This window comes from Monocercomonoides exilis (genome assembly GCF_001643675.1).
Source record: "Monocercomonoides exilis strain PA203 chromosome Unknown scaffold48-729018, whole genome shotgun sequence".
Lineage (NCBI taxonomy): Eukaryota > Preaxostyla > Oxymonadida > Polymastigidae > Monocercomonoides > Monocercomonoides exilis.
The window spans coordinates 94213-122201 of record NW_027150593.1 but is presented as its reverse complement, the minus strand read 5'-3'; the positions used below and the strand labels follow the sequence as shown (position 1 = coordinate 122201).

Below are 27989 nucleotides of genomic sequence, written 5' to 3'. Positions count from 1 at the left end.
ACAGCCAGCACAATTGCTATCAATAATAGAACCACATCGACCATCCGCCATCCTTCATCCTTTGCACAGTAACTTCTTGTTCCTTTTGTGCCATTTCTCAGACTTTGCTCCAACCTTCTCCACTAGCTACGAAAGCAGCACCACCAGCGGAACTGAAAGCATCTCCGAAAGCACCATATCGTCCTTTAAATAAACACATCTATGCAGCACCACCAGCCGCGCTGCGACATATCCCAGCAACATTCACAGCGCTCTCGATAAAGATATCTTTAGAATTAATTACGCCTCAGGTGCCTCAGACATCGCAATCAGCATTCCATTCTCGATTTCTTCCATCGCTGCTTTCTGCGTGTATCAATCCACTAAAACTGATGCACCAGAAGGATTATACACATACACGTTTAATGATGAAAGTGATAACTTTTTATCCTCTTGAGAAATTCTTTTTGAATAATTGTGAGTGTTAAATTTTCTAATAGATCAAAAATTTCATATTTTGCTCAAAATTTTGTTAACAACAAACCAAACTTCACTAACATGGAATCAATACCTTGATAATGCCATTTCAAACATTTTTTTACTAAGATTCGTGAGAAGAATCAAAAAATTTGAGCAAAGAATGAAATTTTTGATTTATTTGAAAATTTGACACTTACGATTTTTCAAAAAGAATTACCCACTTGCGTATTCTTCCATTCGCTTTTCGCTTCTGGAAAGAAGAAGGAAAGAGTGTGAAATATGTTGAATATTTGAAAAAACTTGGAATATAGAAAATGGACAAATGTCTTTTAAATAAAGAAAGAAAGGAAATCCATTCATTGTTCATTTTCTTTATCTTATTTTTTATTATCTCACAAATATGAATGATTATTTTTGAAATCATTACTTTTTTTGGAGTGTTTAAAAATATGAATATTCATTATCATCAGTTGAATAATATTCATTCTTATAAATAATGTTTATTTATTGTTTCAAAAGCCATAATTTTTCTCAAAAAAAATTGTAGGAATTATTTATTTGATCTTTCAGTTTTCAGTGTTCATTAAAGGATATTTATTTCGAATATTAAAACCAAAATTTTTGACGGAAAAAATATGGTTTTAAAAATTATCACACAAATAAAAAAATACAACTTCTCATAAATAATAATTTTTACACTATTTTTCATTTTCATTGATCTTCACCAGTATTTTGTCATAAAAGAAATTTATTTCTTCTTCAAATCCGAATAGCTCGCTTTTGATTTCATAAAATATGAAATACTCGAAAAATTGAAAGACTATATATTTCAAAATCTTCATATATGAAGTTCTATTAAAACCTATTTATTATAATATCATTCAGGCTTTTTTAAGTGTTGTAATTTTTCAAATGAAAGATACACTGAACTCATATAACTGAATAAGAACATAGAAATATTCATTGAAAATTCTTTGAAGTTTTAATATCGTTAAATATACAAATAAATATCAATAACTGTAATATATGGGTCATTCTTTTTGAAAAGTCGCAAATGATATATTTTGGGGGTAAATAAAAATGTTCCTTATTTGATTATTTTTTGTGATTAATCAATCAGATTTCTCCAACATGCACTTTTTCTCTCATCAAATAGGTTTGTGAATCCTCATTGAATATGTTTCAAAGTTTTCAGCATTTCAAGCAAAAAATGATCAAATAATGAACACTTTTTTCAAACCCAAAAATTATACATATGTAACTTTTCAAAAAGAATGATTCATATAGAGGATTTCAACGATCAGAATCGTTTCAAGAAAAATGTCAAATATATATGGGTGAAAATTTTTGAAAAATCACTTTTTTTTAGCCTGATCTATCTCACAAAAAATCAGAATTTTATTTTTGTTAACCGTAATTAATTCAGAAATAATTTATGCACTCTATTTTTCTCTTTGGAAGAGTTTGACGTCTTATTATTTACAAAATTCTTTGTTAACACTAACTGATGAACACAAAAACTTAAGTTCATTCGTATTTTTTCGTGTTATTGACCTACAACGAATTCAACATAAATTTTCATTTGTAACTTTTTCAATGAAACGAGTTTCACTTAAATTATATTTGAGTTATAACAATTATTATTAATAAAATCTAATTCGTAAAAGAATTAATTTTATAATTACTTTATATCTGGAGATTTAAAAATGTTTGAATTAACAATTTTTCGACTTTTTCACTTTCAATGAATCCTAAAATACTCAACTATAATTTAGAAAGAACTCATTTACATGTTTATTGAAAAGCATAAGAAGATTATTGTTCATTTAAGCAAAAACAAAAAAGAATTAATAAATGATACAAAAATTATTATTTATATAAGAGATAAATACAGAAAAGGAAGTGAGAATGAATTATTTGTTTTTTCATCTCTTATCATTCATATAGCTGGTGAATTCTTCATTTTTATAAAACTTTTATCATCTTCTTCAATACGTGCAGATCATAGATCAGCTTTGTCATCATGAAGGCGAAAAAGCGGAGAGATCAAGGTTCTTGATGTGTTTGTGCATTCATCAGGATAATCATCTGCTCCTGCCATTAACCCTTCGGATGCCTCGGAGACATTGGAATTCACATCGATAGAATCAATGAACTGAATCGAGAGACAGCAGAGGATTGTGGTGCTTGATGCAGCTGAAGTGGATGAAAACACAAGAAGCTGTTTCTGAGAGTGCTGCAGGCGCAGAGTGGTTATATTGTGCGCTTTCTTCAATGCTTTTTGTTACGCCAGTTACACTGTTTCAGTTGCTTGCAGAGGCGAAGCTGTTTGACGAAGTGATGAGGCGAAGGGTTGCAGTGAATAAAGAAGAGGAGAGGAGGATGTGAAGGTGCTGGAGGTGGAGGGGTTGGGAATGGATTGTGAAGTTTTGAAGTCTGCAACAATTGTACTTGCAGTGCCGGAGGAAGGAGAAAATGAATTCGGAATTTTTCACGCTGCTGCAAAACTTCCGATGTAATGAGGAGATATCGATGCAGATGAGCTGGCTGGTCGAACATCTGCTTGAGAAGGACCAAATAGTCCGGATGAAAAAGATGAAGATTTTGTAACCAAGCCAGAAGTTCAACGCAGTGGTGAAGGAGCTGCATGAGTAGCTGTCAATGATGAAGGAGAAAGAGGAGCCCATGGATATAGGGACTGAGAAGGTGAATAAGCGCTGAATACAGTGGGGAGCGCGGGTGAGTGGTGAAAGCGAGACAAAGCTGGCGAACTTGTGGTTTCTGCTTTCCATGCCATCTTCGCTGGCTTTTGTATGTCGCGGGGAGGTTCCGTTTTCGTTTTCATTAATTCTGCTGTTTGATCTGTGAACAAAGTGCTACGAGAAGTTTGCAGCGAACATCGGGGATGGCAGCACTTTTTTGCTTGGGCTGGAAACCATTTGAAATGATATTGTTGTGATTGTTTGGAGCAAGATGAGTGTTGCGGGAGAAGTGAGCAGCGGTGGGAGAAAGAACGCTTTTGCGAGGGAAGAGTAGAAGCAACTGAACGGTAGAAGATTAGCAAAATGATGAAGGAAACGAAGATGCTGACTTCGATGTAATGACGCAGGAGCAGACGATATGCGTACAGAAGGCTCAGTTCAAGAAGGTTATTGCAAAGCAGCAGATGGAGCTTGCGTTTGAAATTAGCAGGTGCAGAAGAAAATGAAGTCATTAAAAGAAGAGATGATGGAGCGTCTGATCAGCGCAGTGTCTTTGTTGCTGTAACAGGTTGCGTCCGAAACTGTGAACGTGCTTCGGATGCTACCCATACTGCGGTTGTCTGTGCGGATGGAGCGGCTGAAGACACCGCTGAAGACTGGACTGCTACAGATACTGGTGTGGACGCTGAAGACTGTCCAGGGAATATATGGAGAAAAGATATTGGGAGATTTGAGCGATTGCAGTGCTGTGTGGGTAGAGGTGGGGGCTCGGATGCACGGGTTTGGGGACTTTGTGTACATGTAGCTGGGGGAGAAGCACGTGGTGCTGAAGAAAAGTGAGGTGGAGCGGTGGACGATTGTCTAAGGGGTGGAGCTGTTCTAGAAGGACTTTGCGGAGGTATGGCTGTTTGAAAAGTTTGTGCGGGAGGAGTTCACGGGAGACGAGCTGTCGTTCTTCCTGTACTGCAACACGGTGCTGTTTGAAGGGGTGCTGCCGCAGCAGCCGATGGAGAAGAGCGAGAACTTCCTGATGGTGTCGTTCCGGATGTGCCGGAAGTGCATCAACACGGTGCTTGAAGCGGCGTAGGAAAAGAAGATCAAGATGTTTTTTGGGGAGTTTGAGGGGCTGCAGTTGGAGAAATGAAAGGAAGAGTTATCTGTGTTTTTGGAGAATTTGCTGGACTTCTATCGTTCAGAAGCAGCGATGCGGAAAAAGGAGAAAAAATTCTGTGATGTCAAATGTTAAAAAAATGCATTGACTTCTTCGTGTTCGTCTTCGTCATCGGGTGTGGCTAGTTGAGTCATCGCGAACGATGATGTGGAGTTTCTTCGATATTTATCATCTGCGAAAACTGCCTACACTGTTGCTGCTGATCTTCCGGTTTGCTTGCTGGTTGTTTGGTTGCTGTCTGTCGTTGTTTTCATAGGTTCTGGAGGTGTGCCAGTGCACTTTCTTCTTCATGCGATGCCTGAAGCTTCCGAATGAAAGCGATGCTGCCTGCGCTGTTGCTGCGTATCTTTGGTGATGAGAACCTACAGCCTCTGTACTGTGTGCAGTCGTTTGCATTGTGCTGGAGGCGTGTAAGCGCAATGGCTTCTTCACACTGTTTCTGATGCATCCAGATGTGTGCGATGCTGTTAACTGCAGATCTCCTCTTTTTTTTGTCACAGAACAGCTCAGTTGTGAAGATGGTTTGCCGGCACTGGTTGATCAGGTGCAGGTGCTTTCGTGGGCATCGGCTGGAGCAGGGCTGAATCAAAGTGTCGATGATGCGCAGTCGGTAGTAGGGCGGCGATTGAAGAGGGAACGAGGTTGGAGGAGCAATCAACGATGGGGTGCTGGTGGGGAATGTGCAGCGTGTGCAGCTGCTTCGCAAGCCAATGGCACGACAGAGCGAAGGAGGAGGAGTCAATGTCTTGCCATGCATCAGCAGTATCTGCTTCTTCAGCACAGTACAAACAAGTTCTGAATTGCAAAGAATTTGCAAACATCAACTTGCGGCTGTCCTTTGGGGGTGCATCGGGCATAATCGATCCTTCCATTCCTCCTCCTTCATTTTCATCGGAGTTATTACGTCCATCACAATATCCTTCTTCTTCTTCTTCTTCTTCTTCTTCTTCTTCTTCTTCTTCTTCTTCTTCTTCTTCTTCTTCTTCTTCTTCCTTTTCTTTCTTTTTTTTCTTACTCTTGATCCATCTTCAAAGATTCCTTAAATTTCTATTACCACATTTCATTTTTTCTTCATTTTCATTCAAATCATCTTTTTCAGTCAAATTTCTTTTAATTGTCTTCTTCTTCTCAATCATTTGCCAAATTTCTTCTTCTGCTATATCATCAACTTCTATTTCCCTCTTTTTGCATTTAACAAGATTCTTCTTATATGTCTTCCAAAACCTTCAAAAAAAAAAAAAAAATATCTTTTTTTCCCCCTCATTTATTTTTTGCTCCTGCTCACTCCTCCATGCGCCCCTTCAATAATTATTTTCTGACTTCTTTAATGCATTTAACATCCTCTCTTTCCATGTTCTATAGGCATATATTTGCAGTAAATATTCCTTAAAAAATATTCTAATTACAACAAAAATAATAACAAACGATGAAATTAAAAATAATTATAACAAAAAAACCTATTCTTTTAATGATAATCATACTTCTCAAACTTTCTTCTTCTTCTCCAAATATTGCTCCGTTTTGCTAACAAAACCCATCTGTCTCTTCTTCGTTTCCTTTCTGCTTCCTCAAAAAATTGTTTATTTGCAATCCTTGGCCCTGCTCCACTCAAATAACCTTCACAAACTCCATAAATAAATAAATAGACGATGAGGAGGAGGATGAAGAAGAAGTTAATGAATTCAAACTATTTTGTTTGTTGTTGTATGTTTTCATGTTTGAGACACAGATTTTTGGTGGAAAAGGCTTGAATCCATCATTACAGTTTATATGCATGCAATAAAAATAAATGATGAAGACAAATGTTCAACGGAAAATAAATCAGTCCATCTAAAATATTCAAAATGAAAATGTTTGAAATTAAAATTAACTGAAACATTCTTAAATTACCACGCTTCGAAATTTCACTTTGTTTTTTAAAAGAATAACGGACAGTTTTTCTTCGAAAATCTATATCTTCTTGCATGTGTCAATTTCAATAAATATCGCATTTATTCTGATCAGAAAATACAATAAAAAATGAGCTGTTCAAATTAACGATAAATATGATTCTAATGTTCGAATATTCAGTTTGTTCTACGAATATTAGCTTTTGAAGGCTGAACTTGCAAAGTGATTAATTTTCAAAAATAATAATGGATTGAATTTTTTGATCTGTGGTGATTTTTCAAAAATTATCTCCCATATTTTTGAAAAAAATAAGTTATATATATATTGAAAGAGAAATAATTACGATAAATATCATTATGTCTTTGATTTTTAGTGGGATATATCAGGGAAAAAAATGATTTTTCAATAATTTTTCGCTCAGATCAGAGGTCTCGGAAAAAAAATGAGTTCAAGGGAAATTTTTTGTGAAGAAGGGGATCAAGAAGATAGATGCAAATAAGTATTTAATTTGAATGAAAAACGCATTTTTGATTTTAAACAACAACTAGTTAATATCGAAAACAGTTTTTCTTTAAGATCAATCACATTCCAATGCCTCAACAAATAGACTATGTGTTTATGAAAAATAAAACAATTTTTGTTTGATGCATTCAAAGCGAAAATCGATGAATTGAATAAAAATTGCTGTACGCTGGTATTAATGGTTATAGGGAGAACAACCATTTTTTTCTTGTGTTTGTATGTCATTTTAATTTTTTTCGTCTTGATTTTTGTAACATTTTTTATTTGCATTCAGATAACAAGCACCAAAACAATTCTGGACAAAAGATTGGAAAAATTCATTTTGAAGAAGCCAAAGGAAAACTGTGGATAGCATACTTCCCTGTTCTTTCAGATGGTTCTTTGAAAAAAGACTGTCATTATTCCAATTTATGCCCAAATTGCAAATGTGGAATAAACTGCACGTTTTTTACAAGGAAAGAAACAAAACGCATTGATGATCATTATTGTTCATCTTTGCATTCAACAACGATAGTACCATATTTTGAAAAACAAGCCTTGCCAAAGGAATGCAATTTACGAAATATCAAATCTGTATCTTATTTTCAGTTAAACACATTAATTTCGATGTTTTTGCATCTTGTTAGTCGTTGCAACATTGCATTTTTATCGGCATATTCTAATGAGTTCAATGCGTTTATTACTGAAGTTATAAAAACATCTCAGGCTTATCCGACTTTCCCTTACACAACAGTATTTTCCATTCTTTCTGAAAGAAAACTCACATCTGTGATCGAAAAAGAAAAAAGTAAAAATATCGAAGAGAGAAATGAAACGCTATCAAATATTTATGTTTCTATTATGTTTGATGGAGGAAGTGTTGCTGTGAAGAAATACATTGTGATTTCTGTTGTCCCATTGCAAACAAATGCACTTCCAGTGATTTAGGGGCTGAGGAAACATTGTGCAACTTCAGAACAATTCACTGAGTTGGCAATGAATATCATTTAAGAGATGAAAGAAATTGAATCGGATGTGAGATCTTTATTCACCGTTGGCTGACAGTCTCAGAAAATTGTTATTAAAAACAGACATGAATCTTTGAAAACATTCCGTACAAATTTTATTGATAACGATATAATACCGTTCTTGATTTACTGCAACAACCATTTGATAAACCTGATTGTAATACACTTGTTTAACTCTAACTAATATCTGAAAGATTTGAAAGAAACAATTGTCCAGTTTTCAAAGAATAACAGAAAGCGTGCAACAAAGGAAACATCGAAACCCAAGTGCCCAGTTTTCATCTCAACACGTTGGATTTGTTTATTTAACATTTTTTTTATTAGAAAAAACACTGATTTAATTCACGATTTTCATTTCTCAGATAGATCAATAATAACAGATGTGAAAATATGCGAAGTTCTTCTCTTCCCACTACAAACAATGCATCTTATTTTTGAGGATAATTTGTCAAAGCTTGGATACGTATTTCAATGAATTTTATGTGAATTTGCTCAGTATGCATGGATATCTGAACTTAAAATGTTTCAAGATGAAAAGTGGAATCAGAACACAAAATAATGCATGATTTTGTTGACCAATTATTTTTTTGGAGGAGAAAGAGGAAATTAACTTGCACTTGCATTTTCATTAACTCCCAAATGATAGATGTTGCACAAACAAAAAATGTTTTCGTGATCTTTTTCAAAGAAATCGACGAATTTGAGGAATTTATAATCTACAAAATATTCAGGAACCAAAAATGAAAAAATTTCACAAGAAATTGTGAGTTCTGCAACACAATTGTCTTCCTCTGAGCAAAACACAACAAAAGAATCACACATCAATCCACTGATGAATAGACCTCCCTCTCAAATACGCGTTGATTCATCAGAAAATACATATCTTTCAACTAATCATTCAATGAATATATCCTCGGATTATTCTGCTAAAACAATATGTCATCAATGTGAGCCAACACACTTTCTAACAGAAACAACGGTTTTTGCAGCTTCACAGATATTGAAAAAGGATCAAATTCAAAATGTTTCACCATTAAGTGCTTCCGAATTACGACTTTCAATTGACAACAACAAAAAGGAAACACATCAGATCAATTCAAGACCTCACACAGTTACATCTTTATTCACCAATCCTCTATTATCGACACAAATTATTTCGTCACTTGGACCAAAAACATCAAATGATAATATTCTTGCAACCATCATAAAATGTCTTGAAGAGAATTGTTCTTTGAATACATCATGTGAAGAAAATGATTGTGAAGAAATAAGTGAGGAAAAATTTGAAAAAATTAGCGGACTCATTGAAGCTGAACAGGAAGCAGAGAATGATGAATTCAATGAATCACACATACCTCTTAGTCCAACAACCATTAATCATTTATTCAGTCAAACTCGATTTGAAGATGCATCTTCAAATCAAAGCGAAACAAGAGACGCAATCAGTATGGATATAGATAAAACAGAAAGATGTTCGTGCAGTTTGGAAGAAATTGAGCAGGAGGATGTGGAAGAAACTGGATCTTGCGGAAGAATTGATTCTTCGAATATACAGATAACAGAGGAAAGGTAAAAATGCTTATCGCAAATCCTGCAAGTATTTCAAATAGATTGGTTCACTCGAATTAAATGCGGATTCGAAATACAGAAGAAATAAGTCTTATGTTATCAAACCAATCAACTTCAGTCTGAGCAAGAAGCCTCACCACAAATTTTCTGATTGATATTTGTTTTTCAATAGCACATGATAATCCCAATGTTTTCAACTTTAATGTTGAAAAATACTGAACAGTTGAAATGAGCAAAAAAATATTTATATTGCATTCATTTCGAATCATCACATTGAAAATTTTATTCTCATCTTGAAAGGACTATTGGAGATAAAAGATATATATTAACTTGGAAAAGTTGTAACCTTTTTTGATATTGTGGAAAAATGAAATTATTTATATGTTATATCGAATAAATTAAATGAAAATATTTTGTGTATCATAATTCACATTTATCATAGACCAACACAAACTCACACAAAAATTTTCCAAAATAATTTCGAAAATAACTTTTCTCGATATATTTTACGTGAAATGAAAAGGAAAAAATTATTTATATCTTGAAAGTGTTTTTTGATCAAAAAATTTAAATTATTAAACAAAAATACTTATTTGAAAACAATGTGTTAATTAATTAATTAACATTTTTGTTAAATTTTTCAAAAATAATTGAAAAATAGTTAATATGGGTGATTGGATTTGAAATCACAACTTTTATCGGTGTGTTCATTTTTCAAAGGTTATTTGTCACTGGGAAGAGAATTTGTCTGCAATTTGTGTATTTTTCACAATTGTTAAATATATAAATCTTTTTGTTCAAATTAATATGTTGTTGTTTTTGATAAGCCTTTTCATTTTTTTGTGCTCTTTTGTTGATATAAAAGTGAAATTTTTGAACCGAAAATTCTGAAAGAAAAAATATGTTTGAAAAAATAATCACCCACTTATAACTTTTCTTGACTTTATTTGATTTCAGAATAAATTGGGTTGTCATATCTATAAACTGGTATCATTGATATCACAACACAATGCTTTGTGACATGTAGAATTTTTTTTGAAATCTGTGAAAAGCGAAATAAAGATATGAGTGAAGTTGCTTTTCAATGCCTTGTGCAAAAAAGTTTGAAAGTTTATTTTTTCTTTTTGTTAATGGAAAAATAAATTGATAAGAACTTGAGCAATAAATGTTCTTTTTGGAAATAAATTTTTGCATTCAAAACTTATAATTGAAACATGATAAATAAACATCAAAATCAAACAGAGAATATAAATTGTCATAACAAAAAAAAAAAAACGAAGATTTATTTTATTAAAAAAATATATACACCAAAGATTATTCAAAATGAGAATTTTTGCATTCAAAAAAATAAAAATTGCATTCGAAATAATAATTGTTCAAAACAAAACAAAAAATTGTTCACTCTCTTACTAAATTTTGTGAAAATCATTTTTTTTCTTTTGAATCGGAAATAATTTCATGTTGTTTTCATTTTCATGGGCGTTTAAAAATTTTCTGAAATTTTAAATTTTCTGACAAAAATTTTGATAATTTCATATAATTTTTATTCCGATGAAAACAGAAAATGTTTTCATTTCGAATGCAAATATTTTCATTTCGTTTGAAATTTTTTCATTTTGAATGCAAAAATTATTAATTTGAATGCAAATTTATTATTTTGAATGAAAAAAATATTAATTCGTTTGCAAAATTATTAATTCGATTGCAAAAATTCTCATTTTGAATAATTTTTGGTGTATTTTGTGTTTGAATTTCAATAAAGTTCGTAAAAGTTTTTGACTTCAAACATTCTAACTCATAAACTTTTCCGTTCGTCTTTTGATGGTGACTCCAAGAAATTTATTATTGATTCCCTCTTTGAGTTTTCTGGAGATATAACAGAACGATATAGTTCATTTCTCCAACTTTCTAAAAATTCAGACTTGTTTAATAACTGAACTACCATTTTCTTTCATTGTTTAATATTACTCAAGATGTATCTGAAATTGGAAATAAAAAAAATTTTGTTCAAAATTATAATCCAAATAAAGAAAACAAACTTCATATAGTATCTTCAAATTGAATAAGATGCTTCATTTAAATTTTTTTATTGGATTCATTCTGTTCTGAGAGTTTTTCTTCAATAAAACAAAAAATTCATAAATATTGTTCAGCTCCAATTCATCGTCAATATTATTGAAAAAAATACACCTTGTTAAAATAGCTAAATTCACATTCACATTCAGTTTTCTATGTTTTTGCAAAAGAATGAAAGCGTGCAACACTTTCCATAAGCGTAATTAGATGAATCAAATAAAAAATTTAAAATAAAATATCTGAGTTCCAAAAATATGTACAAATGTCACACATTAAATGAAGTATTCTTTTTTGTTAAAAAAAACATTAAATTCATCGCTTTTTCAAGATAGTCATTTATTAGCCAATAATCGTGAGATATTTCATTTGGAAAATATTTAAAATATGCTTATCAATCTTTTTTCTTTATTTCTCAGAAAGACAAGAATGTATTGATAAGAAATCTTTTGTATATCATAGAAGCTCTGACGGGCACTATTTCTTTTCATGAAAACTTTCCAGTTTTCTTTAAAGTCGAACAACATTAACGCTTCATTTTTTCTACAGGTTATTTTTCAAGAGACGAAAGTGAGATTATTCATCGGTTGCTTTTATCTTATGATTCTCGATCAATAACATTGACACATTTTCATTTGAATAAAGTTATTTTTCTTGCATCGTAAAAGTTCTCTTCCTCTTCTGGAGTTAAACAAATTTCTGACAAAGATCACAAAGATCTGATTTTTTTCCACGTTTCAAGTGAGTAGTCCTTTTGAAGAATTTACCGAGTGACATTATCAATGTCTAATACCTTGAATTTTTCAAACAGTTTTGATTTTGGAGTATTTATAAGCCTAATTTGTCGTTTGTATTTGTTTGTTATACTCTTTGAACTCATTTTTCCATATCCTTCAGATAAATTCGATAAATGATATGAGTTGAATTGTTGATGAGGGGATGTTGTGGATAATTTATTTTGAGTTTTTTGATTTGACATATCTTTGGGAGAGTTGGTGATGATTGATTTTTTTGATTGATTAACGTTTGTTGGAGAGGAAGATGAGAAAACAAATGATTAAGTTTTGTTTTTCTTTGATTAAAGCTAATGAAGAGAAAGATATTCATCTGACTCAATGGACGAAATGTGTGAAGCATTCGTATTAAAATGAAGCGATGTGGTTTAAAAAGTGTTTGAAATAATTGAAATACATTCAAAGTAAGGATTTTGAGGAGCGTTATGTTGAAATGATGAAGAAAGAAGAATTTTTGATGAAAAGAGTTCTAGACTGTTGGAAAAGGATTTTTGGTCAAATCTAGTTGATGTGAATTAAAAGAACTGCTCATGAGCGTCGGAGAAACTTGAACATCAATCAAATGAACACCTTCACTGTATACTTGAGCGTAAACATAAAAAATCGCTTCATTTCAATGACTGGATAGTTTATCTGCAGTCGATTTGATGTTGCTTCCAATGTGTGTAACGGTTGAGTCATTGCAATAAATCCAATTGTCAACTTGATTGTCTGGTTGACTGTTAAATAAACTTTTATGCTTGCACAAGGAAAAGAAGTCACTATTTTCCTTATTGTCAGTGCGAAACAATAGAACAGTTAGTGAATAATTAGGAGATCCATTTTGATATTTTGAAAAAGCCTTCATTTCACAATTTTCCTAATGAAAGAAAACATTTTTATCAATATGAATATACTCGCTTTGTTTGTTTGAATTCCTTTTCAAAGAAATGGCAAAAATTATGGAAATAATTGTAATTTTTGATATGAATAATGATTCGTTGTTTGTTAGCAAATCGTGCAAAACGCTTCCTTGTAATTTGAATTTTAATTTTCTGTGGAAAACGATTCACTGAATAATTGAATAATATCTTTTCCACAAATTCGAATGACTGGTGTTGATTCCAAAGCACCAATTGTTTTGGAACCACAACAACAGCAAATTCTTGGGAATGTTGCCTTCATATTCATCAAGTTTTTCAATTCTGGCAGCGCACAGATTAGATCGCTGAACATATTTGAAAATGTGAGATAAAATTCTTGTTGAGTTCTTTGCTCAAGCCAGTGCCTTTTTTCCCAATTTCTTGCAAAAGGCTCCGTCCACGAATAATTGTCAAATGAATGCGTTGATGATGAACTTTTCGATGAGCAATACACAATTGAGCACAATTTTGTATGAAATGAAGACAGTTTTCCTTTTCTTTTTTGAATCTTGCCACAATGAGTCACAATAACTCTAAATATTTGAATGATGGATGCTAAACAACAAGTGTTGCCGTAATTTCGTAATCCCTAAAATTTCAGCATTGCCGATAATCGGTTGTTAGCTTCAATTCAATCTCTTGATGACTGTTCGGATAGGAATCTGATTCGGTCATTGTATTATCGATTCGAATATCAATTTGGTTGCCTGAGGAATAACAATAGTCAATTTCCATGCGAATGTCGCTGTCAATCAAATATCCCGAATTGCAGTCGTCGTCATTTCAAAGTTCTTCACAATTGTTCAAATAATCAAATGTGTTTGAGCAATTGTTTTTTCAACTTCATTCTGAAAATCTGATTGGGATTCCTTATTAAAAACTTCCAAATCAATTGCAGCTTCGTTTGGCAGATGCTCAGTGCTCATTCCTGATAATTCATGTGTTGAATTTTCTTCAGACATGAAGTTATTTTTCAAAGGATCGAATTCTTCCTCCATTAATGAATCATAGTTAATGATCGAAAAATCATCATCAAAGGAAATAGAATGATCTTTTTCTGTTTGAAGAAAAAGGAAATTCATAATGTTTGTCAATCAAGATTTAACAACTATTATTATTGATACAAAAAAAAATTTAAAAAAATGACTTTTTTTCGAATTGGAAATGCGACTGATATTTTCAGACAATTCAGTGGAATTTTCCAATAAATATTTCTGAAATGCCGATTTATCTTCTCTTGATAATTCTTAACATTTATTTTTTTTAAAAAAAAAGAAAATTAATAACTTTTCGAAAAATATTAAAGGAAACTTTTTTTTGAGGGTGGAATTGGAGGTTTCTTTTGCAAAGACATTTCAAATGAGAGATTGCTGCTGTTCTGTTTTAAGTGGTTGTAGTTGCCGTCCGAACAGCTGAATCCAAATTGTAGAAAATGCGAAAGAGAGTCTTCATGACAGACACTCTTTAATAATGCAACTTTTATGTGGATGTTTTGTTCGTTGTTATAAATGCTGGCAATTCTCATTAAAATAAAATTGTTTGTATCTGATGAAGTTATGTGAATTGTTTGATGATTGATTATAACAAATAATAATAAATATAACAAACCATAAAACATTTTCTGAATTCTTGCTGAAATAGCTTTCACCTTGTTTGTATGCAACAGCATGAACTCCAGCAGCTCAGACACTTGGTTGGATGAAATTTTTTCCATGTATTGCCAAACAGCGGAACACTTCTCGCTTTTTCTTGAAATAGACAAACAAGCAAATACCATTTATTGACGTGACAAATTGGAAAATATTTATTTTTGTTCACAAATTGAACAACAGTTAAGAATAAATTCTCATTTTTAATAATAATTGGTATTTGTTGGAGGATCGATTTGAAAAGGTTTAAATATTTATGTTGCAGAAATAAGGTGTAATCTTCTGTAAACTGACAAATAACTTGGAGCCTTGTCCGTCAATATATATATATATATATATTTATTCATTAATTAAAAACAGAATAATACGAATTATTGCGAAATCTTTTAAAATTTTTTCAAAAAGCTTTGGAAAAAATTAGATGATAGAATGAAAAATATCTACCATTTTCTCTTTTGTCAGTGTCAGTCAGTGAAGGTCAATGACAAATTGTGACAAAAAAATTTTTAATCTGACATTTTCTATCAAAAAAAAAAAAAAAAAAAAAAAAAAAAGTAAAAAAAAAAAAAAGTAAAAAAAAATTATATATATATATATATATTAAACCTGTGTGACGTGATGAAATTTTTGTCTTCACGTCCGTCAGTGAATTTTGGTCACGTCAGTGGTTTTTTTTTTTTTTTTTTTTCTATAAAGAAAAATGATTTCAAATTATTTATAGTTAACATTTTTTATTTTTGAATAAAAAGTTTATTTGAAATAATTTTTGAAAGGAACAATTTTTGATTTGATTTTCTTTTTCCCATAAATCGATTTCAATTTTAAATTAAGAATGAGTTGCTTTTAATCAGAGATCCAATACCTCATTTGCACAATAATGTTCATAATGTGTCACTGCACTACTTTTCACATAACGATTGATGTATCTAGCACTTATACGGTTTAATATTATTTAAAACTCTCTGATTTTTCATTTTGATGTTTTTTCTTTTTTCAATCAAATTTTCATATTTCTGCCCACTATTCTCAAGTATTTCATTTCTTTATTGCTTATTTTAGACAATCACTGATGCCTCTTATGTTTGAATGTTTGTTGAATTTTTTCAAAGAATATTTTAAAAGATTTCTCTTTTTCATCATTACCTCCGCATCCTTTCCTGTCCCCACGCTCTTTCATCGATTCAACCTTCAATTTAAAACAAACAACTTCATTTTTCAGACATGCACTTCATCAAATGCTGCTGTGGTGCATGTAAGAACAGAAACTCAAAGATAAACACCAGGATAATTAATTTTATTCGATTTAAACAGTCATCGTTTTTAATGGTGTGAAAGGAATGATTCAAACGGAGGGTCAAGTTGTGGAAGAGCACTTTGTGTTGAATGGGCAAATGCATATCTGTTAATTGCTTTATGTTTATATTTCAACTGTTCGACCAGCGATCATGCCGGAGCGTTTGATTGCTTATATCTGCTAAATGTTAATATAGCAAAATCCAATTTCACCACTTGCACCGCTCTGCATGAAGGAGCTGCTTATTTGTATTGCAATCAACCTTATTCTGTTTGGACATTCTCAGATAACAGAGTGGAAAGTTGCTCAATAACAGATTGGTGTGGAACTGGTTGGTACTTTTCCCTCTATTACATACCCTCAGATGCTCAATTCCTGTTTTCCAAATGTTAGTGTATCGCAAATTCTGGTGGTGATTCTGCTGGCTCTCTCACATTTCATTGGCCTCCACAAAATAAACCAAGTCAGTTTTCAATCATTGAGTGTCAGTTCATCAGTAACAATCTGACTGCCTCTTCCACTTATGGCGGAGCAGGAATATACTTTGATGGAACTTACTCTTGGATGAATGGAATGAAATTCATCACTTTCTGTTTCTTCGATGGAAACACAGCAACAAACGGCAGGGGGAATGATGTGTTCTTCAGTGGTAATGCAATCACTCAATCCCCGTTTGAGAATTGTGGCTCAACAACTCCAACTAAAAGAGTGTATAATACTGGACAAGCTGATAACGCTGTGTATAATGGCTGGCTCCCTCTCATCGCCCAGAACAAAATCGTTTCTAACAGCGGAACTGATGCTGATGCCTGTGGCAGACCCCAACAGACCCCATGTGCCACCATCGAGTATGCCCTCAACGGCTTCATTTCCCTCCTCCACGACGCCTCTCTCACCCTCCTCACCTCAACATTTGTTCCTCTTCAAACACTCACTTTCAATGCAATTGATACAAAAATCACAGGAAACGGAACAGATGCCACCACTATCACCTCCAGTGGCATTTCCCAACCAGCTTCTTCTTCTTCATTTCCTTTATCAACATCTTATTCACCAGATCCATCTGCCTCGTCTGCCCTCTTCCAACAAACTCAGGGCTCCCTCACAGTTTCAGCCCTCACCATCGCCCACAACTCCTCAAACCCCATCGCCCCCATCCTCTTCCACCTCTCCAATAACTCCCCTTCCCTCAATCTCAACACAACAACCATCACCGGAGCAACCTCATCTTCATCATCAATCACAACCCCCCTCTTCTTCCTCACTGCTGGCTCCCTCGCCCTCAACCACACAGCAATCACCAGTCTCGCCCTCAACAGTCAAAGCATCTTCCACCTCACCTCCCTCACAAACTCCCTCACACTCAACTCCTCCAACTCTCTGCGATTTCGTTGTAAACAAAAGCCACTTAGCGAATATAATGCTTTTTCAACAATTTTTGAGGTTAATTCTTCGTTCATTTCATTTTATCCGAATAACAACAAAGATAAACAGTCTCCAAATATTTCTTATAATATTTTTCTTTCTATATGATGTGATATGGATCAAAGAATAATAATTATCAAGTGTATGAATAGAATATTTTTTAAAAAATATTTTTATCTTCTATTAATCAACTGTCAATAATCATTCAATGTCTTTCATCTTCATATATATGATGCATTCAAGTGATTGCCCAAACCTAACTCGCGAACATGCAAAGAGCGAAAAAGCCCTAGAAAGCTATGAAGGCATATATTGCTAATCTCCGTCCTATACGTGCGCTTTAAAAAAATGTACAAAAAATTTCTATTTTTCCATTTCATTATTTTCAACAACATTATAATAAATATCAGCATTATTCAAAGAAATTGCTTCTGTCTTATTGTTTTCAGTGAAAAATTCATAAGTCGGTTGTTCAGCTGGAATTTCAGAGAAATAATAACCAATTTCTCCGGTGGCAAAGTCGAAGAAGATTGATGTTTCTTGTCGGTTGATGAAATGGATAAATGCAAATTTGCATTGTCAGAAGAGATGGTTGAATGAAAAATTCGAAATCAATATTCTTTGAAGATAAATTTATCGATGTTGAATTTTCATTATATTTGTTTAAGAAACGAAGAGACGAAAACAAACAACGAGGAGCGAATATTCTGAAGAAATGAAATGCGTAAGGTGATGTTCTTTATTAACTTCTGAAAACCAGTTCGTGAAAATCACTTCATTTGAACAAATAAATCATTTGCAAATGAAACTTCGAGCTGGATGTTTTATTGAATTGACTCGCAGTGATATTTTCTTCATTTGTTCTTCACAATAGACAATCTATTTTGATTTCAGCAATATTATCTTGACAAAAGCTCAAAAAAAACTTTATATCTCAAACCATTTTATTGGAGACAAAGACAAATGCAACTCTTTTGCCAAAGAGTTAAAATTTGCTTTTTTGATTAACTCATGGAGACTCTGACTTGACATGACGGGCATGACGGTCAATGACGATCTGAAATTCCTTTTTTGCCTTTTCGTCAGTATCCCATTGAAATAAATATTTTGAATTTTGCATAAAAAAAATAAAACAATGTGAGAGTGAATTTTTTAATGTTAAAAAATTATATGAAAATGAAAAGAATAAAGTTGACAATTCCTTTTCGTTTTATTTCTTCTGAAATAACGATAATAAACTACTGACGTGAAAGTTTTCGTTAAGTCCGTCAGAAATGAAAAATTTCACGTCATTTGTCATTACGTCACACAGGTTTAATATATATATATATATATATGGGTATTTTTTTTTGAAAAGTCACAAAATATTAATTGATCTGAAAATCTGATCACAAATGATCAGAAAATGTTGATCATTACGTTACCATCATTTATTGCTGAATATTATTCTTTTCTGTTTTATCACGCATATTCACAAATATTACGTCTCAATGAAACACATTTCATATATTATTTTTACTGTTTAATCATATTTATGTTATTAAATATAATTTTTCTTGTTTTTTGGAGCAATAGAATAATTTGTTCATATTTCTATGTTTTCATTTCAACAGTTTGTTTAAACGTTTAGTATTTTTGAAAGGAGAATTCTTTTTGAATATGTTCCTAAGTTGAAAAACAGATAGATTCTAACTTGTTTGAATTTGAGTATTTTGAAAAAAAAATATTAAACAGGAAAAATATTTCGAAACTGAGCTGATTGTAATTAAAAGAAATTCAATAGGCTGTTAATATTGAGCTGTTATTAATGTTATAATACACAAATGAAGAATATCATATAATTTCTTAAAAATTTATGTCCTTTTATAAAAAATATTCAAAAAAGAAATGACATCTCAAGTTTTGAATCATATCAATAATCATATCTTAAATAGCTTTCAACTTTTCATTTTCTTTTTTGCTCATCTTTTTCTTCTCATTTCCAGTCCCTTCCAAAAGAAATTCTGTGATGATTGAGTTTTCCAAATTGAACATTGATCAAGTGTTTGTGACACAGAAGGTGTTGCAATTTTGAATGATGAGTTGTTTCAATAAGCTTCTTGAAGCTGATGAACTCTTACATTCGTCTCTTTTCTCAGCGCCATTTAAATTCTTTGTCTTCTTCTATAGTAACAGCACGACGATCAACTTCGCCATTCCGAAGGTGGAGAAGCGAAGAGTAGAAAGCGGCTGGAGATGCTAAGCCATCGTCATATTCATCTTCATCATCAGCGTCTACAATTGACCATTTGGATGAGCTGGCAGTATATTCGTCATTCTCTTCTGCAGCAACGATGAATGGACATCGAGAGGCGGCTGCGGATTGTGGTGCCAGAGGCGGCTGAGGTGTATGGGCGGTACATACCGCTGTCACTGCAGCTGCTGCTGTCGCCGCAGGCGTTGCAGACGCTGCGGGGATATGTTGTGGCTCTGCGGGCGGAGTTGTATGGGGGTGTTGTGTGTACATACGATGTGGTGCTTTCGGAGATGCTTTCGGTTCCGCTGGTGGAGCTGCCAACGTCGCTTGCAGCGTCGGTGGGTACGAAGTCAGGGGGCAAGTGGATCTTTACAGAGGCAGACGTGAATAGCATTCCTGTTGATCAACAATTAATCTGACCCTTCACTGCATATATGGAGACCGCAACAGTCGAGGCGTGTGGTGGTGAAGCTGGACGATGAAGTGATGGTGCGATGGGTTGCAGTGTGTGAAGTGGGGGAGATTGTGGAGAAGGGGCTGTTGGAGGCGGGGCTGTGGATGGAGGATGTGGTTCTTTCTCCAGCAGTGACTGCGCAGGCTGTGCTGGATAGGCTTGAAGGGGAAAAGAAGGAGAAAGGGGAGAAGAAAAGGGAGAAGAAGAATGTTGCAGAAGAGGTGTTGAAGAACAAAACATGCAAAAAGAGGAGAAGAAGCAGATGGAGAAGAGGTTATGCAGAATTCTTCTTGCTTCTGCATAAGATTCGAAACATGAGAGTATTTCGAATCTGATGATATAAACATCTATGCTTTAGTGTTTCTAGTGTATCTACTGAATAATTGAAGCGGAGGAGCAGCAAATCGGAAAAAGACGATGAAGGTGCTATCTGATGTGATATGCTGATGCTATCCATCGATTTCATCACAGAAAAATTCTCATCGTCATTTGGCGGGGCTTGTTGAGGAAATGCGAACGATAAAATGGAGCCTTTTCTTTCTGTTTTAAATCTGCCAACGCAGCCGGAGCAGTAGCTGCGGGTCTTTTTAGATGTTTTCCAGCTGTTTGCGATTCGTCTTCCATTGTTTGCTTCGGTGCTGGGGATGTGTGTCAGCGCAACTGCTTCTTCATCGCGATGCTCTTTGAGCCAACCAGATGAATGCAATGTGGCTGACCGGAGAGTGCTTCAGATGTTGTTTGATTCCAGAGCGATTTGATAAGACAGTGAGTTGGAGCTGGATGAAGCGGTGCACAAGAAATTTTCGGAGGAATCGTAGGTGTAGTCGAACAGGGAAATTGAGGTTGGTTAAGGATGCGGAGAGTGGATGCTGTGAAATCGCAGGGTGAGAAGAAAAAACGTGTCGGAGGCAATAATCCGGATGGTACAACTGCTAATGAAGCTATTAGGGCTGCAGATGTTGGAATTAAGTGGAAGATGCGATATGATTTGGGCTGCCACTTGAGGATGGCAGCGTGTGATGCATTTTCGTTAGGTGATAGATTGACAGATGAAGAGGGAGGAAAGGCCAATGCCTTGTCATGCTTCATCAACATCTTCTTCTTTGTCTTCGTCTTCTTCTTCTTCTTCTTCTTCTTCTTCTTCTTCTTCTTCTTCTTCTTCTTCTTCTTCATCTTTTGCTTCTCCAAATACTTTCAATCATTATCCAAATAATCTTTTTTCCTCTTCTTCATCTTATTCCTCTTCCTCCTCATCAAATTCTTCTTCATCTTTTTCCTCTTCAAATTCATCATCAAATTCTTCTTCTTCTTCTTCTTCTTCTTCTTCTTCTTCTTCTTCTTCTTCTTCTTCTTCTTCTTCTTCTCCTCCTCCTCCTTCTTCTCCTTCTCCTCTCCTTCTCCTCTTCCTTCTCCTCTTCCTTCTCCTCTTCCTTCTCCTCTTCCTTCTCCTCTTCCTTCTCCACCTTCTCCACCTTCTCCTCCTTCTCCTTCTTCTCCTTCTTCTCCTTCTTCTCCTTCTTTCCCTCAAACTCCTTTCACACTCCCTTCTGGAACTCTCTCGCAGCTCTGCTCTCCAGTTCATTAACTTTTCTCTCAGCAAATGAATCTATAGAAGAAGAAGTTATAGCAGTAGCTGTTCTATCAGCTCCATTTTCTTCTCTCAAATCACTCCCTTTTTCTTCTCTCTTTCTGCTGTTGACAATTGCTTCTGCATCGGCGCAGTTATTGACACTTCTTCAATTTCATCTACCATTTGAAGCAGAATCAAAGCCCCGTTCTCTTCTCATTGCATTTCCACCAGCAGCAGATGGCCATGCAACAGTATCACATTCATGTTGTGTGGATGTATCCTAGCAGCTCCTTGTAATGTGCCTGCGCATTCATCACACTGAGCACCAAGAACTGCAGCTGCTCTGTCACCAGCTTGAACATCAGAATTTGCATCTTCAGCTCTTCCCACATTTCCTTCAGTGTAATTCTTGCTCTGTAGTAATCTTTCTCTGTCTTGAACAATAGCGTGCTGAACGTCACCTACATTAGCGCGTTTCCTTGTCCGGCTGCAGAGCTATCGCTCCACACGCAGTCTCTTCCACCCCTCTTTGTTTAACAATTAGCATAAACCGCAAAGGAAGATAAGTTCCGCACAACCTGCTCTGTCAAAAAATTATCTTTGTTACAACGAAGTTTTTTTTTCAATTGCTCGAAGAATACACTGCATTCAAAGTGGAGAAGGGCATGAAATAGGAGAGACTGAAGGACATGCTCGAATATGCTGATTTCGAGGATCAACGAGAATTTTGTGTTGGATTCACTGTCTCAGTAAAAGCACACTCAACGTTTAATGGTTTATGATCTTTCAGCTTGGAGACTTCGATGATGTGGAATGAGAAGCGAGGTTGAGATTGAGAATAGAATAAGAAGTGTTGATGCCTAAAAAAAAAGATGATGATGATGATGAAAAGTGAGTGCAAGTTCTGTTCGTGGAATCGCTTTCTAGTTTGCTTGTGCATCCAGAGTGTGTGACGCTGGCCAACACGAGTGAGAATGGGATCTAGCGGGACTATCTGGCGAAGATGAATGTGAAGGTGAAGGGGGGCTGGTGGACCTGTATGTTGAGCGGGTGCGGATTGTGAGGAAGCATGTTGTGGAACTAATGATGCATCCGTTCAGGAAGATGCTCATCACATTCATTTGGGAGAAGCTGTTTGGGTGGAGGGAGAAGAATGAGAAGGAGGAGAGAGTGGTTTTTGTAAGAGGTGAAGGAGAGAGGAGAATGGGGTGGGAATGGATGTTTGGCTTCAGATGTTACGTTGTAACTTTTTTATTCGGACAGACAGAATGAAAAGATGGACGAATTTGCTGCGATTGAGACGGTTGTGTAGTTATAAAGCGTATGTCCGATAGCCTTGCAGTTTGCGAAGTTTGCGATTGGGAGAGCATGATTGTGTGCTTTCAGTTTCGTATTCTATATTTCGCTTTCAAATGATGATTGCTTGTGATCAGCGAGGTGAATCATTCAATGTCTTATCTGTACGTTTCCTCTACGTTTCAATATATATAGTATTTTTTCTTTGAGCACGAAAAGATAATCTCGAAACTTCCTTCTTTCTATTTCCAACTTTGAGTATTGCTATTGATAAAACGAATATTGGCCGTCAACTGCGAACTATTTAATTTTCCAAAGTACGTTTAAATGAAAAACAAATAAATAATAAAATTAAGTGTTACAACAAATGCAAACATCTTTCTATATCCAATTTCGGATATATTGAGCATGTGGCGGTAAAACTTGTATCTTTGAAAAGTTCAGGTACATATTGTATAAAGAAAACTTCGTTCATTACAAAACATCAAATTAATATGAAAATCAAATTAATTCACAAAAAAATTATTGATGCACACGTTTAAAACTTTATGAATCAACAATTTTAAGATAAGCTGCAAAATATTATCACATATTCTTCGAAAATTTTAAATTTTTATTCTGATCAGTTAAACAGAAATATTATTTTTTATTCGAAATTGCTCTTTCTTATTAAGATGTTTGTTTATAATCATCAAACATCACTGAGAAAGTCTCAGTTTTTCATAAAAATAATGGAAACGGAATGAGTTAAAAATCACATCCATGGGACAATTTTTTTGATCAGTGGTGACTTTTCATAAAAATATACCCATATATATATATATATTGGAAACTTTATCATATTTTAAAAAATTTGATTTCTTCAAAATAATAAGAATTGTTGTATATCGATTTTCGAATGAATTTTTTTGTTATAAAGAATTGTGAAATCGTTAAAAATTACTCTTTTAGATAAATCAAAAAAATCTTGTCAGTCATTTTGTCATTGTTTCAATTTTCATTTGTCACGTCACAGAGGTCTAATAAGGTGTTTTGTTTTATCGGAATTTTTTAATGAGATGCATTCACAAAAACAATTTCTTGATTTGTCAAATATGTTTAATATGTTTTAAAAACAACAAATATTGGATAAATAGTATTTAAAAGTGGTATTTTTATGAAAAAAGCTTCAATAAATTACGAATGTGACGAGAGTTTAAAAAGAAAATGAAGTGTATACAGGGAATAATTCAGGTACAAATTTTTTTCTCTCTTCATATAAATAAAGATGAGTCATAATTAATTATCAGATACGCATCTGTTTTTAATTTCAATTTATTATCAATAAGAAATTCAAATCATAATAAATGATTTTTAAACTGCAAAAGAAAATTTTTCGAATTATATGTGAAAATATTATATAATTAATAATTGAAAAAAATATCCTCGATGCCGGGAATCGAACCCGGGTCTCAGGAGTGAAAATCCTAAATCCTAACCGACTAGACTACATCGAGTTTGAAGTTGAACTTTTGCGAATTGAGTGCATAATTTTGATTTGATTTAATCAATTTGCATTTAGTCAATCTTATTTGATTTGACTTAATCAAATCTGATTTGAATAGATCATTTTTTGATCTTTTTGTTAACAATTATGAGTCAATTACGATCAAGATATTGACTTATTTTTTCAAACTCTCTTCTTAGTTGGCAGATCTTTCAAATACCACAAGTTTGTGAATTCTTTCTTTGATTGTTTTTAGTGTAAATTGTTTATTTTCAACATCTCTTATTCCGATTCGGATCATAATGAACAATTTGAAACTAACGTTTTAAACACGAGCGAGAGATGATCAACAGTTGAAATCAATTTTATATCTGTATTTTTGATAGCAAAATAGCTATATTGATCTAATTTCGTTAACTTTATTGTTTTTGTTGCTTTTTTGTTTTTCTCATTTCATTTTTATTAGTATGTTTTGTATAGAAAACTGACAAATATATAGAAATTTTATAAATAAACACAATTTTTGTTTTTCCTTCAAAAAAATAAATTCAGAGTTGGAAATAATTGTTGTGATTAATTGTTAAAATACAATATAAACCTGCAATAATCATATCTGTTTTTGCATAACTTTTTGTGACTTTATCCGATTGTGATAATATACGATGCTGTTTATCACAGAAAATTATTCAAATTAATTAATTAATTAATTAAATTTGAGTGAAACTTTTAATTTTTGAAAATTTTTCATTAAAACGCATTTTTCACTTGCGAAATCAATTTTTTTATTAATACACATTATTTAGACTTTTTTAAACATAATTTTGAAAAATTAAAAAATTGAAAATTTTGATCAAAAAATCGATATTTCATTGAAAAAAGCACCTATAATAATAAAAATTGTGATTATATATTTTCAGCCCTGTGACAATGTGTGATGGAAAATGAATGAAAATTTGGACAAAAATGTTTGTGCATGGAAAAATGTGACTTCAAACGATGTTGATTATATTCGATGTAATGATATCCGGTTTTAATTGTATTCATCATCAAATAATATAAATATTATTCAAAAATCAAATATTTTGACACAATAAAATTTGAATTCAAAAATATTCTCACATATATTTTTGTTAACTGAAATGGAGAAAACAATAATTCAGATACCAGAGATCATGCAATTTGTTAAAGAAAAGAATAAATGGAAAAACAAAGATTCAAATTTTAAAATGAAAAAAATTTTTTTCGAAGGAGAAAGTGAAAGAGAAATATCAAAAACACAATCCAGATGTTATTCACTCGATTTGTTTATCTTTCGCAAATGAAAATAAACACAAAATATACACTAATCTTTAACTGCTCCTTTTCCTGTTAAAACTGCTACATCTTTTTATTCGGATTCACTGACTCAAAATACTCCAATTCAGAGTCCATCACAATCATTACTAATCCAGCAAAAATTTTTTATGAAATTATAATACAATTAATCATTGTTTTATCTTTTTATTATAAACAACAATAATAATATTTGGATTTGTTCCAAATGTTTTATTTCATTGTTAGAAATTTTTTTTCAAACAACTATCATAAAATCTTATTATTAACAAAATCTTTCAAATAGTTTTGTTCATGAAAAACTTATTCTTATATAAAATGACTATTCCAAATTGATATAATCATTGTTTTGAATTGCTAAAAATGAATAATCATTAAAAAGTGTTTCATTAACAACAATTATTAATAGTGATCATGTAAACAAAGCCAAAAAAATTTGTAAATTGTACTGGAAAAAATCATCAGAAATTTAACAATATTCTGTTATCAGTTCAAACCTGTATACAACACTCTTTGCTTAACGAATACATATTTTGAGTTCGCTGCTCGAAAAATGTTCAATCACAAACTATTAAAAAAAAACACAAAAATTGTGATCAAACCACTACAATGAAATTGCTTTTAAAATAAGCGATTATTTTTTTAAATCATAACTATGTTCTGTGTATTGTAATTTGATTGGATTATTTTATTAAATTTTATATTTTAAATTTTTTTCTTTTTCTTTTCTTTTTTTTTTTTTTTTTTTTTTTTTTTTTTTTGTGTGTGTGTGTGTGTGTGTGTGTCAAAACAATCACTCATTTTTTAGCTTCATCATTTTTCAGAACACCAAATTCTCTTGTTCGACTTTTTCATAGTGTTGTGAATGACTTTAAAATACCTTTTGCTGATTTGTTATTAACATTTCGACCAGATAGATTAGATGATATGAGAGATGTGGGTGTTGTGGTTGGCGGCACAGTTCTTCCAATCAACAGACCAGCTGGAAGTTGGCAGTTTGGAACAAAATTCTACAGCGGGAAGCATCATATCTTCTGCGCAAAGGCTGAAGTTGGTGAAAACACACGCATTGGCAAAGCATGCACGCTCAGTTCCATTTATACCGGCTCAACACATGACTTTTCTATCTTCAAAGAGAATTTCCCACAATTAAAGGTGCAGTTTGAGGGCTCAAATGTGCTTGCGGACTCGGCACACATCGCGGCGAGGGCTGATTTGGATGCATATATTACGAAACCGGTCGGAAATCCACACCTCGCTTCTCGTCGCGTAATCGTTGAGCGCTTCTTTGGTAGATTGAAAAAGCTTTTCGCTGTCTTTCAGCATCCCTGGCCTTTCAAAGTCTTCAGTCAGAAGTTAATTTTCTGTTGCGTGCTGCTTTGTCAATTTTCATATTCAACACAATAAGCTGACTGCAAAGGATATTGATGTTAATGAAAAATTTGTCAATGACTCACAAATACACTTTTTAAATAGACAAAGAGCAAGATGAGTTTCAAATGAAAAATACAGAGCAAAACTGAAAAACCGCCTGAATCCTGACTTTCCATTGACACCCAATGTTGCATCTTTGCTTGCAAAGATGTTAGAGTGATTTTATTTTTCAACCCATATTAATGTTTTTAATGTCTATTTTTCTTGTTTTTATATTAACATTACCATAACTATGTTTTTTAGGCGATTCTCATGACTCACAGTCAGAAAATGAAGAAGAAAAGGAAGAAAAAGAGGAAAAAGAGGAAAAGGATAAGAAAAGGAAAATTTCTGTTGAAGAAAAAGAAAGAAGTGATTGAATAAAAATAAATGAGAGAGACAAAAATGGAATAAGAAACAGAAAGTGGTGATTGTTTACAAGATTGACACATCTCAAATTAATGAAGATCTCTTCGCCTGCAGCAACATTCATCAACAACATTATTTCCTTCTGCTTCTTTTTCCAATTCCACAATGAAAGAATAAAGAGTTAGCAAAACACATTTGCTGAGCTTGCTGAGATAATAACATTTTGTTTTTTAATAGTTTTTTATTTTTCAATTCACTTAACTTTCATTTTTTTTTTTAAATAGAATATCATTTAATAATTGACAAGTTTTTAAAATTAATTTATATAAAACATAATTAAAAAAACATGAAATTTTCATTGAATAACTTTATTTCA

At 32.9% G+C, this 27989-nt stretch overlaps 2 protein-coding genes across 2 annotated transcripts; one reads left to right on the top strand and one right to left on the bottom strand.

The window, feature by feature from the left end:
* Positions 1–3579: 3579 nt before the first annotated feature.
* On the top strand, positions 3580–4238 carry MONOS_13973 (uncharacterized protein; the record flags this gene model as incomplete). Its single annotated transcript, XM_067866729.1, has 3 exons — positions 3580–3636; positions 3730–3941; positions 4148–4238. The coding sequence occupies 3 exons, from the start codon at positions 3580–3582 to the stop codon at positions 4236–4238; spliced, it is 360 nt and encodes a 119-aa protein (XP_067721191.1).
* Positions 4239–21977: 17739 nt separating this feature from the next.
* On the bottom strand, positions 21978–22264 carry MONOS_18139 (uncharacterized protein; the record flags this gene model as incomplete). Its single annotated transcript, XM_067871128.1, has 2 exons — positions 21978–22167; positions 22227–22264. 2 exons carry the CDS (start codon positions 22262–22264, stop codon positions 21978–21980), a joined length of 228 nt encoding a protein of 75 aa, XP_067721190.1.
* Positions 22265–27989: the final 5725 nt, after the last annotated feature.